Consider the following 24,552-nt stretch of genomic DNA (forward strand, 5'->3'; position numbering starts at 1 on the left):
CCCCGCCTGCCCGCTGCCCCCGCCCCCGCCCGGCTGAGAGCGCAGCCCCTCAGAGCCCTTGCCGTGAAGCTCCTGCAGGAGAAGCCGCAGCCGGGACTCTGGACATTTGGCTACTATCAGAGTTTCTTCGACGTGGACACATCCCAGGTCAGGTCCTGCAAGCTGGTGGCCTGGGGCTTGGAGTCACAATGGGGTCCCACCCCGTCCCTATTCACTGAGACCTCCCCGTGCCGCAGAGTGCTGGTGCTGCCCGGGTGGGCGGGCCCAGGTGCCCCGCCCCCCGCTAGCGGAAACGTGGGGCGCCATAAGGGTTAGGGGGTGACCGGGGCTCAGGGGAACGCAGATGCACGTGCTCTGGCCGGTAGTGGAGAGCTCCCTGGAGGAAGCGAGGAAGGGGCTAAGGCCTAAAGGAGAAGGAAGACTCAGCTGGACAGAGAGATGGGAAGCCTGTGTCCTAGGAACGGGGAACAGCAGATGCAGGGGACCAAAGGCGAGGGAAGGCACGAACTGTCACAGGAGCTACCTGTCACTTGATCTGGTTGGAGAGTGGGAGGTGGGGGACAGGCAGACAGGGCCCGTGGGCTGTGCTGAGGAGCGCGCGCCTTACGCTGAGGGTGCGGGGAACCGGGGAAAGGTTTAGAGCAGAAGAGGAAACAGAGACGTGGTGCAAAGAAGGTGGGTCAGAGGCGCCAGGGAGGGAGAGAATAAATCCGGGGTGCAGAGCAGGGGACGGAGTGGAGGGAGATGGAGGTAGGAGGAGGCTAAGAACTCGTGTCCAGGGCTGGGAGGGGAGGCCCAGCCGCGAGGAGGCAGGCAGGCCCAGCAGAGTCGCTCGCAGTGGCAGCGCGCTGGGGGCTGGGGGCTGGGGGCTGGCCTGGGGAAGGGGCTGCAGCCCGTCGAACCCAGGGGGGACCATCTGAGCCCTTTCATGCCGAGCAGCTGCGAAGTCGGCCTGGAAAGAGTCTCCAAGGGCAGGGCGGGAGTTTGGCCCTTTGGTTGGGGGTAAGGGCCCCGGGCAGGCTTCCATTCTGCGCCCCACCCCGTCCCTAGGTCCTGGACCGAATCAAAGGCTCGCTGCTGCCCCGGCCTGGCCACAACTTTGTACGGCATCATCTGCGGAATCGGCCGGACTTGTACGGTGAGTGGTGGCGTGCATTCAGCTCAGTAATCCCTTCAGCACACGTGGCCTGAGCCCCAGACCCCGGCATGCAGCCCAGAGGCGGGCGGAGGTGCTCCCAGAGAGCAGGGGACACACATTCTGTGCGGGGAGACAGACACACGGAAGGTTGCCTGGGCCAGTGGGGCTCAGGAGGACAGTGGGCCGTCTAGAGCACGAGCGTCGCTGTCTTGCATAGTTCAGTCAGGAAGGGCTCCTCTGAGAGGGATGAGAGAATGGGCCTTGGTTGGGGTCAGGAGATCTAGGGGAAGAACATTCCAGAAGGGGACATAAGCCTTGTGGTGGGAACCTGCCAGAACTGCAGGGCAGTATCCTCACTGGAGCAGAGCGAGCTGGGCAAGGCCACAGGGGCGACAGGACAGACCTCGCAGGCTTCGTAGGCCGTAGCGAGAAGGGATCTCCGAGAAGCGCTCTTGGGCTCCCTCTGGCCACTGTGGGGGGTGGGGGGAGAAGGGCCGGGGCAGGTGACAGGAGGGCAGTGGTGCCGTGGTCTGGGTGTGGGATGGCCCCAGGGGTCTCTGTCATTAAAGGGATCAGGGGGTTAAAGAGGTTGAGGAATTGCCAGGGAGGTGACACAGAAACAGCATGGAGTCCTACTAGAAAGCACATGCAGAGGAGTGTTTCTAGAAGGGAGAGATCAGTTGCCGGGAGGCCAAGAAAGAGAAGGAACTGAGCCAGAAGTGGATCCAGCCACCGCTGGTCATCGCCGGTGACCCGGGGAAGAGTCGGGTTGATGGAGCGGTGGGGGTGGAGGTGGCTCAGGGCTTGGAAAGAAGTTCGGGTCCCAGCACAGTGGCCACGGGACAAATCACCTGTCCCGGAAGCCCTGGGCGCTCACCGTGCCCTGCCCCCAGGCCCCTTCTGGATCTGTGCCACGCTGGCCTTCGTCCTGGCTGTCACTGGCAACCTGACGCTGGTGCTGGCCCAGAGGAGGGACCCCTCCATCCACTACAGTCCCCAGTTCCATAAGGGTAAGTGGAGGGTGAGGCCCAGCCCCGGGCAGAGCTGGGAGCGCCACGGAGCCAGGTGGGTGACTGCCGGCCCCGCCCCACAGTGACTGTGGCCAGCGTCACCATCTACTGCTATGTCTGGCTGGTGCCGCTGGCGCTGTGGGGCTTCCTGCGGTGGCGGAAGTGTGTCCGGGAGCGTGTGGGGCCTTACACCTTCCTGGAGACCGTGTGTGTCTACGGCTACTCGCTCTTCGTCTTCATCCCCACCGTGGTAAGTGGGGCCTGGGGCTGGGGCAGCAGGCGCCGTGGGGACGGCCCGGTAGCTAGCTGCCCGTGTCGCCCCCAGGTCCTGTGGCTCATCCCTGTCCCGTGGCTGCAGTGGCTGTTTGGGGCTCTGGCCCTGGCCCTGTCGGCCGCCAGCCTGGTGTTCACCCTCTGGCCTGTTGTCCGAGAGGACACTCGCTTGGTGGCCGCCGTGCTGCTCTCCACCGTCGTGCTGCTCCATGCCCTTCTGGCCACGGGCTGTAAGGTATGGGGTGGGGGTGGGGAGGCCGGGCCTGGGGACGGGGAGTCACCAGCCCCCACCAGCGCTGACCCTGGGGGGCTTCCGTTCAGTTTTACTTCTTCCAGCCGCTGCCCTTGGCACCTCCGCTCCAGGCCACGTCTCTGCCCCCACACCTGCTGCTGCCGCCCACCCCGAGGTCCCAGGTGACCTAGGAAGGCCCGAGCCGCAGGTAAGGGACGGTTTCAGGCCATGACTGGGGGTCTTCCTGCCTTTGCTCCTCGACAGAGGCCTCGAAGGGCTGGCGGCTCCCAGGAGTGTCTCTCTTTCAGGCCCAACCGAGGGGACGCCTCCGCCTGCCCCGCCCCTCACACGAGGACTGAAGGCTCCCTTGACCCCTTGAGATTGCTCTGCTACTTTCCAGACTTTTCTTACAAAGCAAACACTTTTATTTTCTATGCAAAGGTGATTCAGAGAATTTATATAAAGGAGGGAAAGGGGCAGCCAAGCGGGGAGCTTCCGGTGTGGCCATGGCCGCCCCCCCCCCCGGGCTGCCTGCTAGGCCTCTGCGTTCCCTGGGGGGACGGTCGGGAGGGCAAAGGGGCCACCCCCACCTCCGCTGCGCCTGCCCTTCCCGGGGTGCCCGGTGCGCAGGTCCTGGGGCCTCCTTGCCTGAGCTCCACCACGGCCAAGTTTGGGGCTGTTAGAAAAGGGGGTGGGGGGGGCAGAAGTAGAAGAAAATGGCCTGTGTTGAAACATACATTTCCTCATTTATTTTTGTTTTTTCGGGGGTAAGGGTGGGGAGAGGTCCCTGCAAGGCCCCTTCCCCAGCTGGGGAGGGACCGCAATGCCATCATAGTCATAGGGACTGGAGCGTCTACAAACGTGGAGGGAAACACACAGGCCAATATGAGCTACAAGGGAGAAGGACGCCGTTCACGACAGAGCCTTGAGGTCGCTCAGGTCTGCCCCCAGCGGCTGCCAGTGGCCCTTCCCTCTAGGCCCACAGGGGCCACCTGCTCTAGCTCTTGGCAGGGGTGGGGGAGGGGACCTGCAGGGGCTCAGGGGCAGGACAGCAGCAAGAGGCAGGGGGCCGAGGACGGAGGGAGGGCCTTCCCGACAGCCGGGTGGGTTGTACATTCAAGTGTGAGGTGAACCCTTTGGGGGGGAGGGGGAGCCTCGGTTCTCTAGAGGCCTGGCCCCGCCCCTATCCCAAAGCCGCAGCCGGGCTGCCCCTCACCCCTGTGCCTCTGAGCTGGGGCGAGGGGCTGCTGGCTCAGCCCGGCCGGCCTGGGTCCTCAGAGGGTTTGTGGATTTGACACTGGTTCTTCTCGTAAAAAAATAAAATTAAAAAAAGCAGCATGTCACGCCCGTTGTGACCAAGGCCTGGTATTGAAGGGGAGGCCCCGCCCGGCCCAGATGGCCTTCCCCCTGGAGACAGGCACCGGGGGGGCCGGTGCCGAGGGACCTGGGGGGGGGGCTGGCAGCTGCTGCCCCCCCCACCCCCGGCCCGCAGCTGTCAGGCCCAGACACGCCTGTTACAGAAGATGTCAAACCCAGGTCAGGATAGAGGGCAGGAGAGGGAAGTGGGGCTCCCACGACATGATCTTGTGTAAAATACGGCAGCGACACACACTCGGGGCCAAGATGTGTGGGGGGAGGGTGGTGGAGGGGGGGCGGCGGCGGNAAAGAGGGCTGTGACCGGATGTTTGGGCTCCTCCGGTACAGGGTGAAAGCCGCCCAGGCAGGGGTGGGTGGGCAGGGTCTTCATTTGGTTTCCTGGTGCTGTCAGTCTGTTCCACGCCGGCGGGGCCTAGCTCCCGTAGTGCATGGTGTTGGTCGGGATGGACATGGGGGAGGCCATGGAGATGGCAGGGCCGCCCATGGTGAACTGGCTGTTGACCGCGTAGTGGGCGCTGGAGCCGCCGCCGCCGCCGCCCTGGGCGCCTGAGGAGCCTGTGGGGCGGGGGTGGGCACTGAGTGGCCAGCTCGGCCCCCTCGCCCGCCCAGACCCGCAGCAGAGTCAGAGAGAGAGCGCGCAGGCGAGAGNCCGTTACCTTGGACAATGCCCGTGCTCATTATGGAGCCCATCCGGGAGTGGGTGTGATTGACAATCCCCGTGTTGGCTGCGCAGCGGGCGGGAGGGAGGAAGGAAGGAAGGGAGACGGCGTCACCGCCCCCGGCCCGGCCCCCCCACACCCCCGTCGCTAGGGTGTGGGGAGCGTGGGTGCGGCGGCTGCAGAGCGAGGCAGAGAGGAGCGGAACGGGGCCTCCACCGGGAGCCCCAGGAAGAGGAGAAGGTGACGTGGAGACGCCGCGGCGCAGAAAGGCCGAGCGCACAGACGCTCCTGGCCGCCGCCCGCGCCGCTCCCGGACCCCAGGGGCCACTCACCTAGAGGAATCAGGTTGTTGTGGCCCACGCTGGAGCCGCCGGCGATAACACTGCTCAGGTCGTAGGCGGTCGGCATCCCTGCGCGCGGAGGGGGAGAGGTCAGGGGCTGGGAGCCCGCGGCCCGGCCCTGGGGAGCCCCCGCCCCCCGCCTCGCCCCTGCAGGGCCGCTCACCAGCCACGGCCATCCCGCTGCTGAGGTTGTAGGTGCTGCCCGTGTTCCACATGTTCTCCGAGGGGGACGTGTAGTGCGAGCCGGGCGGGGGCGACGGCGTCGTGCCCGTGTATCTGCAGCGGACAGACGCGGGCGGGGGGTGAGAGGCTGCAGGCTGGGAGGGGCACCCCGCGTTCAGGCCAAGGGCCGATCCTACCTGAAGAAGGGGTTTTTCAGATCCAGGAGGTTACTGGATTTGGAGCCCGTCTGGTCTACCTGGGCCACAATACTGATGTCATAGCTCTGTCTGCAGAGAGGGCAAGGGTGGGGACAGCCGTGAGCCGGCTGGGTCGACGGACCCCTGCCTCCCCCAGCCCCAAGTCGCAGCTCACACCTTTTGTTGGCAATAAGCAGACATGTCCCTGAGAGCGTGTCCCCGGCCTTGGCGAACAGTGGTGACTGGAACAGGCACCGGACCTGGTACCAGTGGGTCAGGGGCTCCGTTGGGGCCGTGGACAGCCACACTGTCATTCTGCAAGGACAGGCATACGCTTGACCAGGCTGGAGCCGCCACCCTGTGCACCCTGAGCTCTACCCAAGCATCTCTGACGGGTCCTCTAGGGTCCTGGAGCCGAGACAGGCTGGCTGCCCCGGCGTCCCAGGCACGGGCCTGCACGCACACACAGGTCCACGGGCATGGGGGGGTGGGGGCACTCACCCTGACATCTGTGCCAAGAGACGCAGGTCCCACGGGGGACAGCCACTGAGTGCAGGGTAGAGGACCCCTCCCACAGCAGCCTCTGGCTCAGAAGTGAGCCCACACTGCCTTTCGGAGGGCTCCGGGAGCTAGGGGAATCCTAGCCTTCCTCCCAGCCCTCCGGCAGCCTTCCGAGCTGGCCAGGCCTGGCGGTCACTGTGGGGAGTCTGGGGGCCAGGGCAGCGGGGAGCACACGGCGTGCTCTGGGCTCTGTTGGACTCACATGGAGCCGATGAAGGCGACGTCAAACCAGAAGGCCAGACCGTGAACTAGCCCGGAATGCAGCATGTGGAATTTGAATGGGATTTCTATCCTGGAAGGCAAAGGGCAATGATGGCTGGGGAAGCCAAATGGGTTGCCGACAGAGAGGGTGGCTGGGTGCAGTGTCCGGGGGCCCTTGCGTGCCTCCTGCGGGTAACTGCGGTGGCCCTAGATTCCAGAAGGAGCAGGGCTCAGGAAGAGGGGCCCGGGTACCAGTACCTGTGCAAATCTCCTTCTTTGGCTTCTAAGAAGTTCACTGTGTACTTGACAGACTTGGCCATCAGGATCCGGATGTCAAACGTATCCTGGGAGAGACCACAGCATGACTCGGCTTCAGGCGCAGAGGCCAGGCAGGAAGGGGAGAGCTCTGTCCCGCTCCCTGTCTGCCCATGGCCTTGAGGCCGTTCAGCTAAAACCACTTCACCTTCCCTACTCAGATGTGCCGGGGGCGGACGAAATGGCACACCACCGTGGAGGGCAGGGGGGTGACGGCTCTCAAAATAAGCATCATTCACGGGCATTAAAGGCTTGGCGGCTCCGCTGCTAGGAATTTAACCTCCAGATCCACGTGCACGTTTGCAAGTTTACACGCGTAATTAGGTCGTCTAGAGCAGACACACACTCTGGAAACCATCTCATTAAACCACCAATGTGCCATCCATAAACGACTGAGAAAGAACGAAGAGGCTCTTTGTGAATAGACAGGGAAAGATCTCCGAGATGAACTGTTAGGTTAAAAAGCAAGCTGGAGAGCTGAGTGCTGACGTCCACACCCAGCTATGACGAAGGCTTTTCATCAGACTAACACTCCTGTGAAGAACTGTATGAGCTGAATAATATACACAGGAAGCCTGCAGCCCTAGTTTGAAAGCACGGAAGAGTGACCAGAGCAGCCATGGCTTTGAAAGCCCACAACCTAGAGGGAGGGGAGGTGGGTTTTGGCCTGTGCCTTTCCCCTTGGGGTAGGACCTTTCAGCCTCCCTGGATGGGGAAAGCAGAACGGGGGCTCAGGGTTACCAAGTCAGCTAGGATTCAAGGTGAAGCTATGAAACAAAAGGGAAATGTGGAAACATGAGATGGACGTTCTACGTGTAGTTTCACTCGGTGGCGTTTGTCAGTTCCTGAGCTATGTTGCGGGGTGGGCCTTAGAGGCAAAGAAACCAAGCAGGAACCCACTATAAGACACTGAAAAAGTAAAAAAAAAGGCTCAGCTGCATAGTGGTGCTGGGAGGCTGGGACAGGGGGTCCCCCGTGGGACCCCCACCATGCTTACACTGAGACCACTGCAGGCACCTAAAGCAAAACTCTCCAAACGTAGTCTCTTCCAGCGCGCTCCCAAGGTCAAAGCTACTTTTATGATAATGCTAAGATGTTTTCTGCCTTTGAGGTCACTCACCTGTGATAAACACAACCGATTGGACACAGAAGCAGAATCCAACTGTCTTCCATGAAGCCAGACATTAAAGAGATTCGCAAATTAAAAATGCCAACTGTTCTCGCTGAATACTTTCGGAGAATACGTTTTTTTCTTTCTGTGAAAATGCTATTTAGGGGTGCCTGGGGGGCTCAGTTGGTTAAGCGGCCAACTTCCGCTCAGGTCACGATCTCACAGTTCGTGAGTTCAAGCCCCGCGTCAGGCTCTGTGCTGACAGCTTGGCGCCAGGAGCCTGTTTCAGATTCTGTCTCTCTGCCCCTCCCCTGCTCACGCCCTCTCTGTCCCTCAAAAATAAATAAATGGTTTTTAAAAATGTTGTTTATGGCGACCTTGAGCTTGTTATCATTTAAAAATAAATATATATTTTTTAATATATTGGGCTTAATTAATATCAAGAGATATTGGCAGTATACCAATAGCTAAAACACTAACAAAAATTGTTTGGGATCCTCCATTTTTAAGAATGTAAACAGGTCATCTGAGACCAAAATGCTTGAAAACCACTGACTGTCTTACAAGGAAGCCAAGAAATAGACCAACAAAGTCAAGTCTGAAAAGTAGCTTCTAAATATATCAAGTGCCGTATAGGACCAAGGTGATCTATCTATATGTGGCTAATCGCCTGAAGGAGGAAGGAAAAACATCATCCAGAGCCTCTATAATTTTTCATTCTGGCATCCAATGACCAGACATACCAAGAGACAGAACAAAAGAATGAGAGCCAAAAAGTAAGAGAATAAACAAAAAATCAAATACACTAAACACCCAAGTAGTAAAAGTGACCACAGATTTAGAGTATGTACAAGAAAGAAAGCGTAGAAAAACGTGTATTTCAGAGAACTAAAAAAAGTAAACAAAATGAGATCTGATACAGAAATTAAGAATTAGAAATTCAGGGGCACCTGGGTGGCTCAGTTAGTTAAGTGTCCGACTTGGGCTCAGGTCATAATTTCACGGTGAGTGGGTTTGAGCCCCGCGTCAGGCTCTGTGCTGACAGCTAGCTCAGAGCCTGGAGCCTGTTTCAGATTCTGTGTCGCCCTCTCTCTCTGACCCTCCCCTGCTCACACTCTCTCTCTCTCTCTCTCTCTCTCTCAAAAATAATAAATATAAATAAATAAATAATTTTTAAAAAGAAAGAATAAGAAAATCAGCGTAAACAGCAAAGAGAAGGTTGAAACTGGAAGATGAATCTGTAGGAAATGTGAAAATGAAGGAAACGAGAAAAAAGGATGGAAGGAGAAAAAGAATGAGGCAGGAGTAGTCTCTAAAGAGATAGTGCCCAAGAGTCTCCCAAAAACTAGTGAAAGACATCAAGTAGGGGAAAACAATATAATCTTAGTAATACAAAAGATAACAAAACAATCTTCAGGGTAAAGAGAAAAAAGATGACAAATTCAGACCCACAAAGATAATAATTACATTAAATGCAAAATGGTCTCAATGTTGTAAGTAAAAGACCAAATAAAAAAAAGTCAATCTGATTAAAAATCAAATCCCAAATATATGCTGCTTACATGAGACAAACCTTAAGTAATAAGGACACAAAAAGGTTGAAAGTAGAAAGATGATAAAACATACTGTACAAAGATTAACCAAAAGAAAGCCAGAATAGTTGAACTATTACTAGGGAAAAAAACAAAACAAAAAAAGGACTGTAGGGCAACATGTACAACTTCAGGGGGGAAAAAAAAGGAACCCCTTTTACAATGACACAAGGATCAATCCAACAGGAAGATACAACAGTCATAAATCTATATGCACCTAATAACATGTCAAAAAACATAAGGCCAACTCAGAAATGGAAAAAAATCTACAGTGATAGGAAAAGCAGATCCCAACTTCCCCCACCTCCCCAAATCAGTAGAGACAGGCAAGATTTGACCAACATGATTAACTATCGTGACCTAGTTGACGATAGAGCATTCTTCTCAATGGATAAATATATTTTTTTCTCAAGTAGAGACAGAACAGTAACCAAAAGGGATCACATAGTGGGCACGAAGCAACTGTCAATAAATTTCAAAGGACTGAAATCATACAGTGCATGTTCTCTGATCACAGAAAGAAAAATAGTTTGCTGATTATGCTATATTTTGAGAGGAAAAAAAGATTATTTGTGTGTGTGTTTTTTTGTATATGCACATTTAGATACAAAGCTTCTGAAAAGATATACAAGAAATACTGTTTGCCAGTAGGCTTTCAGTTTTATTCTTTTGTGATTTTTGAACCAGGGGTCTATATATCAGTTCAAAAATCTCAAATAATCTCAATTAAAAATCAAAATCAGTTCACCAAGAATCACTTAATCTATCAGCAGTTGCATATATTGCGTGCCTACTGTGTGTTAAAGCACTCTACATGCACTGCCACTTTATTCCCAACAACCCCTGTGCGAGCTCTGTGTAGCAGCAAAAGCAAGAGCTCAGAGACGGGCAGTGGCTTTCCTTGGGCTGCACGGCTTGCACAAGGCCTAACAGGAAAGCCCATGTCCCCCTCCTGTCACCCCAGAGGAGGGCCATACCTAGCGCTAACTGGCACAGTGCCTTGAGTGCCCCACTCACCACCACTGGCTGCCGGAAATACTCGTCCACTGCAGCGCCTCGGAGGGCTGACAGGTCCACTCCGTGGAAGGATGGCTGGTACCTGCAGAAAGCCCCCACCCCCACAGCAAGGTCACTAGTAGCAGGAAAGACAAGTGGGGTGGGCTGCCTTCTCTCCCAGCTGGCCCTCATCCAGCCCAAGTCTCTCGGGTCCTACTGAGGATGTGGAGAAAAAGAGAAGCGGGGCCGTCCCTGAGAAGGCAGGACACCCAGGTCACACTCACCAGAAGTTGGCCTTGGTGAACTGCTCCATGTAGAGCTGTTCATCCGTGAAGGGTGCGAGATGGACGTCACCAATGGTGGGGAACATGTTTCCTGGGAGTGGGGGGCAGGGAGGGGTGCTGGCGTCAGGGTGGGACATCCCAAAGCTCCTGGCAGAGCTTCCAAATGGCCCCAGGACCCCTGGCCGGGGACTTCCCAGCCTCTCACTCATTCGTTTGCACATCTGTGCGACACAAAGGTACTAAGCGTCGTCTCTGCCACTGGCCAAGATGAGCACTTGACATGCACTGTCTCATGAAACGTGGACGGCCAGCCAGGGAAGCGGGAAGGCCTGTCCTCATGTTCCGTTACTAGGGCTGGGAGGTGGGAAGGCACCTGCCAAAGCCTGAGGGGGTAAGCAAGCGGTGCCTGGGGTGCAGCGAGGCCCCCGGGTCCTTGCTCGGCCAGCCAGGGACATGCTGTTGTCCACAGACAGGTGTGCAGCCAGGGAAAGCGAAGCAAAGCTCTCCGCATGGAGCGAAGGTGAGCCCTAGGCTACGCTGTCAGCACCTCAGATGAGGCTGGAGGCTGGGGTGGGGGGTCAGCTGAATTCCAGGGTCTGGCAAACAGGTGGGCCACTTGGCCACCCTAGTCTGGTACATGGCCAGAAATGGGAAGGGGGGGTGGCCAGGGTCCTCCCTCTGTGTGACTCAATGAACAGACAGATGAGTCCCAGCCAGTGGCAGAGAGCGCTAGAGCTTGGGAGGCCCCGCTCACCTCCAGTGGTCTAGGGCCCCAGATCACCTGGCCTCCAGATGTGGGCCTCCCTCCCTCCTTCCATGCAGGAGAGGGGGCCCTGAGGCACTGGGAAGAATCAGCTAGAAGGCTCAGCTACAGCCACTGAGATGGGGCGGGGGAGATGCCGGACGCTGGTTCGGAAACCACACTGGCCAGGAGGAAACGGCCAGTCTTCAAGGGCGTCATGGGAAAGCGCCCCTGCTCTGAAGGCACCTAAAGGTCCGTGGCTGGGGAGAGGATTCCCTTCAGTCCACAAAGATCATGTTGGCAGGGGACAAAGACACGCACGCAGGCAGGCTGGGGGCAGGGTGGCAGGGCGGGCGGCCTGCCAGAGCCTGACTCCCCTCTGTGCTCAGGCTCCATAAGGAGGAGCCCATTCTCGGGGGCGCCCCCCCGCCCCGGCCAGCTTCGTCTACCTACAGGATAGAAAGGGAGGAGACGGGGTCCAGGACACACACACACTCCCCCTCCCCCCGGCAGCTGGCCTCGCACACGCACGCCCGTGACACAGCCCACAGCTGCGGGGAGGCCAGAGGACCAAAGCCCCTGTTCCCGCACAGAACCACCCATCCCCCGGCCCCCACGCGGCCACCAGCCCGCCGGCTTCCGTGTTCCGCCCACGGCTGCGGCGCTGGCTGGGGCCCTCCTGTGCCGCACGTACGCACGCACGCACGCACGCACACGCACGCACACGCGCCCTTGCCTGCACAGAAATACTCAAGAAACATATACAAACCCCGCACCGAGCACAGAAACGGCCACACCAGCAGACCTTCTGGGCTGAGCACGTGAACCCCAGACACACGCACAAGTAGGTATGAACAGCCTGCGACGCAGGTGCGTGGACAGGCAGGCACAGTGACACGGACAGGAGGCCACAGAAGGGCAGGCCAGACAGTGGCTCCCTGACACTCGAGAACCCCCGGCCCACCCTCTCACACACGCCAACTCCCTCCTCTGTCTCCCTGGCTCCGGAGGGGCCCGGGGGCCTGTCCCCCTAGGATGAGGTCTGCGGGTGCCGGGAGTGGAGACAAGGCCGGCTCCTTGGGAAGTGCCCACCGCACAGCCCCTGCCGCGACCCCCACTCCCGCTGGGCACCGTCCCCACGGCAGAGGCGGCCCGGAGGCTCTCTGGGGGCAGGGCAGGTGGAGGTCCGGCCCCCACACCCGGGAAGCCACAGCCGGCCGGGGTGGGGAGGGGACTGGGGGGCGAAGGCCGTGATGCCCCCACCCCCACCCCGGACCTCAGGCCACCGACGCAGGCAGGCGGGTAGCAGAACCACAATTGTCCCACCTGAGCTCTGCGGTGGGACCCCCACGCCGGCGAGGACACTCACCCCCCGGCCTCAGGTACTTCTTGGCGTGGAGGTAGCTCTCGAGCATGCGCTCGTTGAAGAGCATGTAGCCCATGGGCTCCGAGATGATGATGTCCACCTGCTCGGGGAGCGAGACTTCCTCCACCTTCCCGGGGATGACCACGATGCGCTCGGTGAGGTTGTTACTCTTCACCAAGACCTGTGGGCGCGTGGGGGGTGCCCAGAGGCGTCATGGGGGGCCCTGCACCCAGCCGCACCGGGAGTCACCACCAGACCCTTCCTCTCGGGGGTGGGCTCCCACCCACGCATGGCCACCAAATCCCCCCGCCTCTCTCAACGGCATCCCAGCCAGAGCCATCGCCAGCGACGGCCCATTAACAGCTCACTGCAACCTTGGTCCTCTCTCAGGACCTTTCCTGCGGTGGCTCCCCGGTCCCCTGAGGTTACCTCCATCCTTTGAGGACAACAGCTGATGGGAGGAGACGAGGAGGCTTTGCTACAGCCACCAAAGCTAAACTTGGACACACCCTCTAGTCCGGCGACTCCAGTGCTAAGATCGTGTCCCACAGACGTCACCGCACGTGAGAGGGGACACGTGGCGGGGTTCAGCACAGCGTGCGTTTGTACTACAAAGACCGAGGCGGCCCAAAGGTCCATGATGGCCTAACCGCATCTAAACAAACAGCAGTCCCCTGGGCAAAGGGATGCCCTGCAGCCACTCGGGATGGGGAGGGAGCTCCTTATGTGGGGACAGAACCCGGCGCAGGGGGCAGAGCACGGCGACGAGGCGGTGTGCGGTCAGAGGAGGCCCTGAGAGCCCCCATGCGGGTGCGGGGGGCCGGGCAGTAGTGGGGAAGGGAGGGCGCCTCACAGTTTACCCTCTGCAATTTTTTGGTTCTGAACCTTGCGAATGGAGGTTTCAGTGCGCGGAAAACAAAACAAGAAAATGACGGCATAAACGAAAGGAAAGCCTGTCACCCCGACTCCACAGACGTGGGCAGCGGGGCTCAGAGCGGGGCCACGATCCCCCCACGTCGCGTCTGTGTGACTGCGCAGGCTACCCCCTGAAGCAAGAGGCCACCCGCCCTCTGAAGACACGAACCTGGCCCCGACCCCGTCATGGAGGGCACAGCCCCTCCGGTCCGGCAAGCCCACCGACCAGCAGGTTTGGGGGATGAGACACCGAAACAGAGGAGAGCTGCGCCCAGGCCCCCCGGAGGCGGGGCGGGGGGGGGCGCTCCCCAGGCCGGAATGGGGCTCGAGGACGGACGGGGACCGGCTGGGCTCCCTGGGCGCCGCTCACCTCCGCGTGCTGGGCCATGGTGCTGGCCTCCACCGCGTAGATCTTCCTCGCTCCAGCCTGGGCGGCGAAGAACGAGAGGATGCCAGAGCCACAGCCCACGTCCAGGACGATCTGGAGGAGGACGGGGGCAGCGGAAACAAGACACTAGTGAAGTGACGGTGATCCGAACGGATGTGCGCGTCCCTTGGCGCTCCCTCCCTGCCGGGCCCTCCCTGCTGAGGGGGCTCTGTGCCCTTCCGCGCCCGCACCCCAGCATCGAGACCCGCTGCCCCCCGGGCTGGTTCCTGAGAGCCGCCTGGAGCATGTGGGCGCCCCCAGCTGGAATCTGAAGGTGGCCGAACGGGATTTCTGAAGACTGTGAGGATGTGAAGACCATTACACACTCTGAGGGCAGGTTCAAAAAGGAATCGTTTGGGCTACAGACTGGTCTACGCAGAGTGGTGGACTCCAGGCACGCCTATAGCTTCTCTGGGGATGAGCACTCACTAAGGATACTTCGGGGTCCAGCCAGGAGCCCCGCTTTCTTTTTAATCACGGGTATACGCTACTTGGTAATAGTAAAAAGATTAAAAAAAATTTTTTTTTTTAATGTTTTATTTATTTCTGAGAGAGAGACAGCGTGAGCAGGGGAGGGTCAGAGAAAGAGGGAGACAGAATCTGAAACAGGCTCCAGGCTCTGATCTGTCAGTACACAGCCCGACGCGGGGCTCGAACCCATGAACTGTGAGATCACTGAAGTCGGACACTTAACCAACTGAGCCACCCAGGTGCCCCAATAGTAAGAAGATTTTAAGAGACTAAGAAAATAACTAGACAAATTACAACGCATCCACATGACTTACTGGCCTGTCCCGAGACCTGCCATGACGGGGGAAAAGCTATTCTGCAGGCAGAGTGTACGGACTGAGATCCTATTTTGTAAATTTGTTAATTAACTAACTGAATTTTATAGGAAAACCTGGGGGAAAAAAAAAAACCCTTACTGTCAATTCTGGAGGTGAATGACATTACACACGCTGGGTTTTTACAAAAAGTAGATTACGCTTTCGTAATCCCAAAAAACTTGATGACCGACAGACAGAGTGCAGTGGGGCTGGAGCTGGGGCGGAGGGGCAGCGGGGGGAGGGAGGAGAGGGGAGGAAAGCATGGGGACTGNCGGTGGGGAGGAAAGCAGGGGGGCGGCCGCGGCCAGGCCCGCTCACCTTGTCCTTGAAGTCCGTGTGGTTCTGCAGGATGGCGCGCTGGTAGGTGCCTGTCCGCACGTAGTCCTGCATCATGTTCTGCTGCTGGGACAGGTAGCCGTAAAACTGGAACAGAGACACGCCGATGGCACAGGGCACGCGGCAGCACAGACGGCCGAGGCCCCGGGGGGCCCGCTGTGGGCACAGATCTCCCGTGGGAGGCTGCGTCCCCTCTACTGACCCAGACCCCGCTGGCAGCTGCCGGCCGCTCCAGGAAAGGGAGTGGGAAGCCAGAGGCAGCCCCCAGGAGGGTCACCGCCACCATCACCGTGGCCACCTGACGCAGCCGGATGCTGCCTGGGCCTGGATGCCACCCAGGAGGCATTCTGTGACTGGGGTGGGGGCGGGGAGGGGGGCACCTGCCCCAACTTAGGGTCCCCAGTGAAGCAGAGGCGCAGAACAGATAGAACCCTAGAACTCAGAGCGCCAGGCAGGTGAGGTGCTGCGGGGTCTCTCTGTAAGACAACGGGCGGTCGGGAGGCAGCGTGGCACCTGGGCGGGGGCAGGCTTTGGCATCAGGCAGACCTGGCTTCCCATCTTGGCTCTGTTGCATAATAGCTGTGTGACTTGGAGCAAGTCACTTAACCTCTCTGAGCCTCAGTTTTCTCATCTGTAAAATGGGGACAATAATAGTACTTACCTCCTAGGGTTGTTGGGAGGGTCAAGTGCATCTGTAGGTGTAAAAGCGCTCAGACAGATGCCTGCTCGGTGCGTGATAACTGTGCTATTGTTACACAAAACGCCTGTGGTACTGAGCGTCACCTGCACTCAATCCCTCCAGCAACCCTCCTAGAAAGGCCCTGGCATCTCTGTTTCACAGATGGGGAAACTGAGGCCCAGCAGGCAAAGGAGATCTGCCTGAGGCTACGCGGCTAGTAAGGGGCAGAGCCAGGACGAGAACCCAGGTGGGCCTGCCCTTTGCTGTGTGGCCTCCCAGGGGCCACCCGGTGGCAGCAGCCTGGCCAGGGCAGGGGTGGGGTGGGAGTGGGGAGGGTGACGCATACCCACCTGGAAATACTGCACGGCGGAGGACTCCTCTGTGCGCTCACTGAACACCGACCGCTCCAGGGTGTGGCCCCGACAGGTTTTCAGGATGTTATAGAAGGAACAGAAATCTGGAAGGGGGAGGCCAGGTCAGGGGTGGGCATCTCCGGGTGGGGGTGGGGTTCCACCTAGGTGCACACCCCGACTCGTCTAGTTTGAGCATGCGTGCTGGCAATCTCTTTCTCCCCAAACCAGTGTTGGAATTCATGAAGAAGGGCAGCCAAACCTGCCACTGGTGGCCGGCACGGGGGTTCTGCGGTCTTGGCCGTGTGTGTGTGCGCGCGCGCGCGTGTGTGTGTGCGCGCACGTGCATGTACGTGCACTCTGCGTGGCCGGTGGGGACGGCTTCGCCAAAGCCTCAGGAGGACACAGGCCCGCTGAGCCAGGGTCAAACCCCACGGACTTGCCCGAGCCCGGGAACCATGAGCACCCCCTACCCCACGCGGCGGCTCACTTCAGGGTCCGCGTGGGACAGCTGGGGCGCGCGTGGGCAGCTACCTGGCAGCAAAAGTATTTAATAACTTGAACCATGTGCCTAAAAATGGTGAGGAGGGTAAATTCTATCGTGTGTATTTTTTAAAATTTATTTATTTCTGAGAGAGAAAGAGAGAGACAGCGTGAGCAGGGGAGGGTCAGAGAGAGAGGGAGACAGAATCTGAAACAGGCTCCAGGCTCTAAGCTGTCAGCACAGAGCCCGACGCGGGGCTCGAACCCACGTGAGATCATGACCTGAGCCGAAGTCGGACGCTTAACCGACTGAGCCACCCAGGTGCTCCCTATCATGTTTATTTTAATGCGGCACTTTTGAAGCGGTGCAGCATTTCTAAGTCAAGCTCTAAAACAGTTAAAATCTGCTGAAAACGGCTCAGGTCATGATCTCACGGTTTGTGGGTTCGAGCCCCGCATCGGGCTCTGTGCNAAGATGGTAAATGTCTGTCATGTGTACTTTACCTCCATTTAAAAAACTGACAGAATGAAAAGGGCAAAAAGTCAACTGTAAATATTCATAGAGTCGAAAAAGACTAGATCTACACCAGTCCTTACAGCTCGCCCCTGGGGTGGTTTTAAACGCGGACTTTTCGGGTCATTTATGTAAGTAAAGAAGGAAAGGGGGTGTGGGGCTCCTGAGGGAGGGGGTGGGTCACCTGTCTCCTCCCACCCCGTCGGGCTTCCTCCACCAGGGGCGCTGGGACCACTGCGGGGGCGGGGGGGTGTCCCAGGGAGCTGGACCCCTCCGCCCCGGCCACCAGGCCCACTACCGTCACTTGCAGTGACCAGGCCCGCTGCGGCACCGTTAAGCGGTCTCCAGCCCCAGGCGCCCACCACCTCCGCTGCTGACCCCACAGTCACCACCAGCAGTCGCCTGGGGCTCTGATAACCCTCCTGGGTAACCACCTGCGCCCCCTGGGATCCCTGAGCCCGGTGCGCACGGAACCCTCCGGCTGCTTCTCCACGCGCTCGGGACAGAGCCCCGCCTGCCCCAGTTCCGTCTCGCCCCCACCCTCCGCTGCCCCCAGACTCCCCACCAGGCCTCTTGCAGGCAAGGATGGAGCCCAGGAGGACCCCAGGTGGCGCTGCAAGGGAAGGCCTGGGGAGAAGCATTCCAGGCAGGAGACCACGTCGTCCCGCGAACATATCTCCGACGGGAATAGTTTCTGATGGCTCCCGGGGGCAGACGGATGGACTGTGACGGAAGCTGGCTCCAGGTGCCCGGCCATGGCCGCCAGGACGGGAGGGACACGTACCGTTGGGCGTGGCGAACTGGATGAGGACGCTGTTGCAGCCCAGGGTGATGATGAAGGACTGCTTGCCCACGCGGCTGCACTCCGTCTCTCGGGACACCGAGCACTTAAACACACACACATCTTCGTCTGCGAGAGGACAGGGGGGTGGGGCGTGAGCCCGCGGGACCGGGTGGGGCTGAGCAAGGCTCCCCGTCGGCTAAGTCTGTTCAGGCCACATCCCTGCCACCGCCGGCCCCTCCTCACTGCCCCCAGTCCTGCCCCGGGCGCCCCGCCCGCCCCGCCCACGCTGGGGACGCGGGGGGACGGCCGGTCGGGGAGCAGGGACGAAGTGTGTCCAGCAGAGAGGACCGCTGTCCACAGCGCGACCAAGGCTGAGAGGGGGGTTCGGTGGGGGAGGGGGCGGCCAGGTGTTGTGGGGCCAAGCGAGGCCCCGGGGGCGCCTCTCCCTCAGGGAGCACCTCGTGGTGCCCAGGCCCCCGCTCACCCCGCGGGCGCTGAGGGGGAAGAGGGCCGAGAGAAGGGCCACCGGCAGGGTCGGGGGGCTACGGGACCCGGCTGAGAGAGTCTGGCATTAATTCACCAATTTTCCCCCCAACCCCCCATGTCACACGGGGGGGGATCACCCAGGGAATGATCCCCAGGGGTGCCTCAGCTTCCCTCCCCTGAGCCCTTCCCTCTTATATTACGTGGCTTAGTGATTCTAAGAGGGGACAGCCCCGGATGGCCCGGTTCGTGCCCCACCCGCACCACTCGGTGTGTGCTTCGCGCAGGTCACCTAGCCTCTCTGAGCCTCAGTTTTCTTATCTGCCAACTGGGGCTAAGTGTGGGGCAGGCACAGGGCCCGGCACACAGCGAGCATGGCACCCTTCGCCCTCCTCAGCCAAATGGTCACCAGAACGAGGCCAAACCAACCCTCCCGCGAGGCCCTGGTGTGCTGCGCAGGACAGACCCGGCATCTGCGTCACGTTCCCGGCCCAAGCGGCCACCCCGGCCCTCTAGACAGCCCGCCTGCTCCCCCTCTCAAAGCAGCAATGGCACCAAAGAGGAAAATTTCAGGGCACCTTTCCAGGCTGCGGGAGAATGAAGACGGGACCCAAAACCCATGGGTGCCCCACCTAGAGCCTGACGAAAACCTTCTCGCGAGCCATCAAGGACAACTGGGGATCTCCCAGCGTGGACCACGGGTGTGATGACTTTAAACGACACACGTGTGACAACAGCATGTGGTTCTGTAGAGTAATGGCCTCGTTCTTCTAGGAAGTGAGAAGCACTGAGTGACTTCTCGTCACGTCTGCAACTTGCCTGGGAGTAGCTCATCTGATGGACGACAAACCACGCGGATAGAGAGCAGCGTGAGTACCAATGTGGCCAAGGGCCCCCGTCACCCCAGAAAGCCAAAACCATCTCGAAAAAGAACAAAGTGGAAAGACTCACACCCCAATCTCAAACCTACTGCAAAGGTACAGTCATCAAAATGGAACAGTATTGGGAAAGGGGAGACGAACGCAATAGAATCAGAGTCAAATTAACCTCTTATGTGTATAGTCAACTGACTTTTTTTAGTTTATTTTTCTTAGTAATCTCTATACCCAAAGTGGGGCTCACACTCACTACCCCGGGTTTAAGAGTCACATGTTCTTCCAGTAGAGCGAGCCAGGCACCCCTGTCTTTTCTTTTTTTTTTTAATGTTTTATTTATTTCTAGGAGAGAGAGAGAGAGAGACAGTGTGAGCAGGGGAGGGTCAGAGAGAGAGGGAGTCACAGACTCTGAAACAGGCTCCAGGCTCTGAGCTGGCAGTCAGCACAGAGCCCGACGCGGGGCTCGAACCCACGAACCACAAGATCATGACCTAAGCGAAAGTCGGACGCTTAACCGACTAAGCCACCCAGGCGCCCCAAGGCGCCCCTCTCTTTCAACAAGGGTGGGAGAGCATCCAATGGGGGAGAAGACGGCTCCTCAGCAAATGGTACAAGGACAAGTGGATATTCACACGCAAGAGAATGGAGCTGGAGCCTCACCTCACACCACACGTAAAGCCTAAGTACAAGATCAATGACCTAAATAAATACAAGAGCTAAAAACCGTAAAACTCCTAGAAGGGAACACAGCGGTAAATTCTTCCTGACCTTGGATTTGGCAAAGAGTCCTCGAGGTGACATCAAAAGCAAGAGTATCAAAAACAAACCTAGACACACTGAACTTCATCAGAATTGAAAACTCTGACGCATCCATAGGACACTATCAAGAAAGTGAAGGGGCAGGGCGCCTGGGTGGCTTAGTCGGTTAAGCGTCCGACTTTCGCTTAGGTCATGATCTCGCGGTTCGTGGGTTCGAGCCCCACAACGGGCTCTGTGCTGACTGCCAGCTCAGAGCCTGGAGCCTGTTTCAGTCTGTGACTCCCTCTCTCTCTGACCCTCCCCTGCTCACGCTGCCCCTCTCTCTCTCTCCTAGAAATAAATAAAAAATATTAAAAAAAAAAAGTTTAAAAAAAAAAAAGAAAAAGAAAGTGAAGGGGCGCATGGGTGGCTCAGTCGGTTGAGCGTCCGACTTTGGCTCAGGTCAAGATCTCACGGTTCGTGGGGTCGAGCTCTGCCTTGGACTCTGTGCTGACAGCTCAGAGTCTGGAGCCTGTTTCGGATTCTATGTCTCTCTCTCTCTCTCTGCCCCTCCCCTGCTCATGCTGTCTCTCTGTCTCTCTCAAAAATAAATAAGCGTTAAAAATTGTTTTTAAATTAGGGGTGCCTGGGTGCCTCAGGTCGTGATCTTACGGTTCGAACATGAGTTCAAGTCCCATGTCGGGCTCTGCGCTGACAGCTCAGAGCCTGGAGCCTGCTTCAGATTCTGTGTCTCCCTCTCTCTCTGCTCCTCTCCCGCTCGCACTCTGTCTCTGTCTCTCTCTCAAAAATAAAGGTATAAAAAATTGTTTTAATTTAAAAAATTAAGAAAGTGAAGACGACCTACAGAATTGGGGGGAATTATGCACAGACCATGCCTGATAAGGACCCTGTGTCTGTAACATATAAAGAATCATTCAGCGAAAAGGAAAACAACCCAATTCAAAAATGGGCAAAGGACCTGAACGGACATTTCTCCGAAGACGACAGAGGCCTGGCTCACAAGCACATGAAGAGAGAGGCTCGAACCATGAGTCATGCATGAGGACATGCAAATCAGACCACAAGGAGGCACCGCTTCACACCCCCCCGGGGGGCTGGAAGGTAGGACAGACGGGGGAAGATCACAAGTGCTGGCAGGCACGTGGAAAAACGGGAACCGTCACAGCCTGGGAGGGGGCGTGGGAACGCGAAACGACGCGGCTGCCGGGGGACAGGGGCTGGTGGTCTTTCCAAAAGTTACACATCAAATCACCATTTGACTCAGCATTCTCACTCCTGCGGGTCCACGCAAAGGAACGGAAAGAAGGAGTCAAATGAATACCTGTATGCAAACATTCAAAGTAGTGCTAGTCGCAAGAACCCGAAAGTGGACGCGATGCAGATGCCCGTCCACTGATGGGTGGACACGCAAAACGTGGGGGATCCAGGCCATGATGTTTATTCTTCCAATAAAAAGGAATCAAGTTCTGGGGCACCCGGCTGGCTCGGTCGGGAGAGGGCACAACTCTTGATCTCGGAGTCACGGGCTCAAGCCCCAAGTTGAGTGCAGAGTCCAAAAATAAGTAAACTTCAAAAAAAAGTGAAGAGGCGCCTGGTGGCTCAGTCAGCTGAGCGACCAACTTCGGCTCAGGTCATGATCTCACAGTTCATGGGTTTGAGCCCCTGAAGTCCCGACACGCACTGCAACGTGGATGAACTTGAGAAACGTTACGCTGAGTGAAAGACACCAGACACCAAAGGTCACGTACAAGTGACTCCAAGTGTATGAAACATTCACAGTCAGTTGATCCACAGGGGCGGAGAGCAGACGGGTGGCTCTCGGGGGCTCGGAGGAGCGAGCCTGCAGAGTGACTGCTTAATGGATTCAAGGTTTCCTTCTGGGGTGACGAAATGCTTTGTAATTAGACAGAGGTAGCAGTCACACCATTGTGAATGCACTAAATGCCACTGGATTACATACTTTATTATAAGTTCATTTATTTTGACAGAGAGAGTGCGAGCACGTGCGCAAGAGCAGGGAGGGGCAGAGAGAGAGAGGGAGAGAGAGAATCCCAAGCAGGCTGTCAGCACAGACCCTGATGCAGGGCTTGAACTCATGAACCGTGAGAGCATGATCTGAGCCAAAATCGAGTTTACACCCAGGCCCTTAACCAACTGAGCCACCCAAGCACCCCCAAAGTGGTTTCTTTTATATTATGTGGACTTCATCTCAATAGAAAAAGAAAACCACTTCCAACGCGCGGATGCAGGTGTGAGGGGCCTGTGGGTGCTCACCGGTCCCCCTGCTCTCACCTTGTATACTCTGATCGGGGGCGGGGAACCCGGAGGCCTCCTGGGGCCACGGCCTGGGCTCTGCCAGACCACCTCACGCCTCCAGAACACAGGCGGAAGAGGAGAGCGTACCAGCAGGCCACCGCCCCAGACAAGGGGCTTCCAGATCTGGCTGCAAGTGGGTCCCAGGAAGGGACCCTGGCCTGGTGCCATCACCCATGTCCCTCCTGGGGCAGGAGATAAGGCCGAGCTGCTGGCTGTGCCAGGGCAACAGCAGGCACACCAAGGAAGGCCTCTGTTTACCGAGCGGCCTGGTAACCTGACCAGCTGCCCTGGGCGCTCCCGCAACCCGGCACCGGGCAGGCGACCACGGGGCCCTGTGGCAATGGAGGCCGGGCAGAGGGCAACCCGACCTGTCCCATCAGGGCAGAGGCAACCACAGCCCACGGAGTCAGTCTTCTCTGACAGCCCATCCCACAGGCCAGTCCCTGGCGCACGGGACGTGTTCAGTAAATATTTGACATATCAAAAAAAAAAAAAAAAAAAAAGCGGGATCCTATACTTCCGTGTATTTAAAAGACTCAGAAACCCCAGCTCTTGGGAGGCCCCGCAGGAGCTGTACCCCTCATCCATCAGTGGACCAGCTCCTGGCCTTTAGACGCGCCTTTCCCCCTTTGCCGCTCCCCCTCCCCACTAGGATGGGCCCCCAGGACACGGTGGGGTGGCTCCCGGTGGGCAGCCCACTCAGGGCTCTGGCTTTCTCACTGCCCGGGGTCACCCCTGCCCGGATGGGGCTGGGGCCTCCTGGCCGGCTCCACGGTAGTGGGGGTGGTGCTGGGAGAAAGCTTCTCCGCCCCCTCCCCCAGGAAAGAGGTCCAGGGCCTGGACCCAGCAGTGGCGACAAGGGGTCCCCTCCCTGCCCCCACACGCAGGGGTGGCTCCGATCACCAGGAAACCTCCTGCTACGCTTGAAGGCTGGCACCTTCGTCGCAAGTCACCCCTTGACCCAGCCTCACCGGGTGAGTCACGGCATTGGCGGGAGGGGCTGTGCCCAGCCTCTCCAGAGAGCAGCCCAGAGAACCAAGCTGCTCTCGTNAGGGCGACGGAGCTGGGACTGGCCCCCCTCACCGGGCCGCCTTCTCCAGAAAGTGCTCCCAAGGCGGGGTCTAAACGCAGGGGTGTGCAGGAAACCAACCCGGGCTCGGTTGGATTAATTGCGCCACGAACGTGTCTGCCCGGCTCCTGGACCCGGCCTGGCACCGCCTCCCACCTGCTGCGGGATGTCCAGCGGAGGGGACGAGGGCCCAGAGTATCCAGGGACAAGCACAGGGCAAGCGTGCTCAGGGTGTGCCGGAGAAAACTCCGGGGCAGGAACCACCCCCCACCCCCGACCCCCGCCTTNATCCGGGGGCCGTGTGCATGCGGCCGAGGGAGGCGGGGGACGGGAGGCGGGAGGGGGCATGGCAGGCTGCCGTGATGGTTTAAGTGGAGGTGACCACAGAGAAGGCTGCTGGTGGGAGGCTGTGCAGGGTTCCTGCCGACCGAGGTCAGCAGAGCCAGGGTCTCTTCCCTGCAGTAATACGATTGGGTGACAGGGCGCCGGAGCTGGGACTGGNCTTGCTCCGCAGGAAGGCAGGCCCCCTGTAAATCCGGGGCACAAATACCGAGTGCCCCTGGGAGGCAGGCACGGCGCCCGCCCTGCTGAGGCTGGGACAGGACAGGGACGTCACGCTGCACCAACGCTTTCCGGGAGCCACGCTCTGCTCCTACGCAGACCCCTCCGAGCGCCCCTGGGGCTCCCTACTGTTCCACTCAGATGAGGCAGCAGGGCTCAGACAGGTTTAGTATCTTGCTCAAGGTCACACAGCAAGCGAGCAGCAGAGCTGACTGGCTCCAGGGTCTGGGCTCCTAAGCAAAGTGCAGCCGGACATCCCTGCGCTTCCGAGAGGAGGCGTCAGCCAACCTTCCCCGTGAAGGAGCAGGGGGAGTGAGTATTTTTGGCTTCGTGGGTGCGCAGTCTCAGCTCCCACGACCCCACTCTGCCCGGAGCAGGCACCAGCGAGTAAGCGCGACTGCGTCCAACGAAACTTTACGACGAAGCCAGCAGCTGTGCCCAGAACTAGGGGTCAGAGAGGCGGGGCGCCGGGCCCCCTCCCACCCACTTGCTCGTCTGCATGGACATGCACGTCCCGCATGTCTCCGGACATGGAGAAGGGGAGATGCCCTCCCCGCCGCGGAGGGGATGCGGACAGAGTGAGGAGGCTCCCCATGTAATGGGCACCGATGCGGGGG

At 58.7% G+C, this 24,552-nt stretch overlaps 2 protein-coding genes across 2 annotated transcripts in view; one reads left to right on the forward strand and one right to left on the reverse strand.

Moving 5' to 3' along the window:
• The window catches only part of YIPF2 (Yip1 domain family member 2), a 4,690-nt gene extending 694 nt beyond the window's left edge, over nucleotides 1–3,996 (forward strand). Inside the window, exons 3-9 of the mRNA XM_077767914.1 lie at nucleotides 30–147; nucleotides 1,051–1,138; nucleotides 2,032–2,148; nucleotides 2,232–2,398; nucleotides 2,474–2,656; nucleotides 2,743–2,861; nucleotides 2,962–3,996. Of these exons, the coding sequence (XP_077624040.1) occupies nucleotides 30–147; nucleotides 1,051–1,138; nucleotides 2,032–2,148; nucleotides 2,232–2,398; nucleotides 2,474–2,656; nucleotides 2,743–2,844 (775 nt within the window). The 3' untranslated portion in view covers nucleotides 2,845–2,861; nucleotides 2,962–3,996. The remainder of the gene's footprint in view (nucleotides 1–29; nucleotides 148–1,050; nucleotides 1,139–2,031; nucleotides 2,149–2,231; nucleotides 2,399–2,473; nucleotides 2,657–2,742; nucleotides 2,862–2,961) is intronic.
• A 324-nt stretch (nucleotides 3,997–4,320) lies between these two features.
• On the reverse strand, nucleotides 4,321–24,455 carry CARM1 (coactivator associated arginine methyltransferase 1). The gene is made up of 21 exons (XM_077767971.1): nucleotides 24,423–24,455; nucleotides 23,803–23,901; nucleotides 23,277–23,345; nucleotides 22,564–22,637; nucleotides 22,282–22,360; nucleotides 18,988–19,189; nucleotides 17,873–17,998; nucleotides 16,092–16,198; nucleotides 15,045–15,149; nucleotides 13,843–13,953; nucleotides 12,561–12,738; nucleotides 10,450–10,540; nucleotides 10,187–10,268; nucleotides 6,410–6,495; nucleotides 6,153–6,242; nucleotides 5,567–5,704; nucleotides 5,390–5,479; nucleotides 5,194–5,306; nucleotides 5,022–5,099; nucleotides 4,687–4,755; nucleotides 4,321–4,585 (listed from the first exon to the last, which is right to left on the reverse strand). The coding sequence occupies exons 1-21, from the start codon at nucleotides 24,453–24,455 to the stop codon at nucleotides 4,443–4,445; spliced, it is 2,163 nt and encodes a 720-aa protein (XP_077624097.1). The 3' UTR covers nucleotides 4,321–4,442.
• Nucleotides 24,456–24,552: the final 97 nt, after the last annotated feature.

Source organism: Crocuta crocuta, unplaced genomic scaffold (genome assembly GCF_008692635.1).
Source record: "Crocuta crocuta isolate KB4526 unplaced genomic scaffold, BGI_CrCroc_1.0 scaffold115, whole genome shotgun sequence".
In the NCBI taxonomy this organism is placed as follows: Eukaryota; Metazoa; Chordata; class Mammalia; order Carnivora; family Hyaenidae; genus Crocuta; species Crocuta crocuta.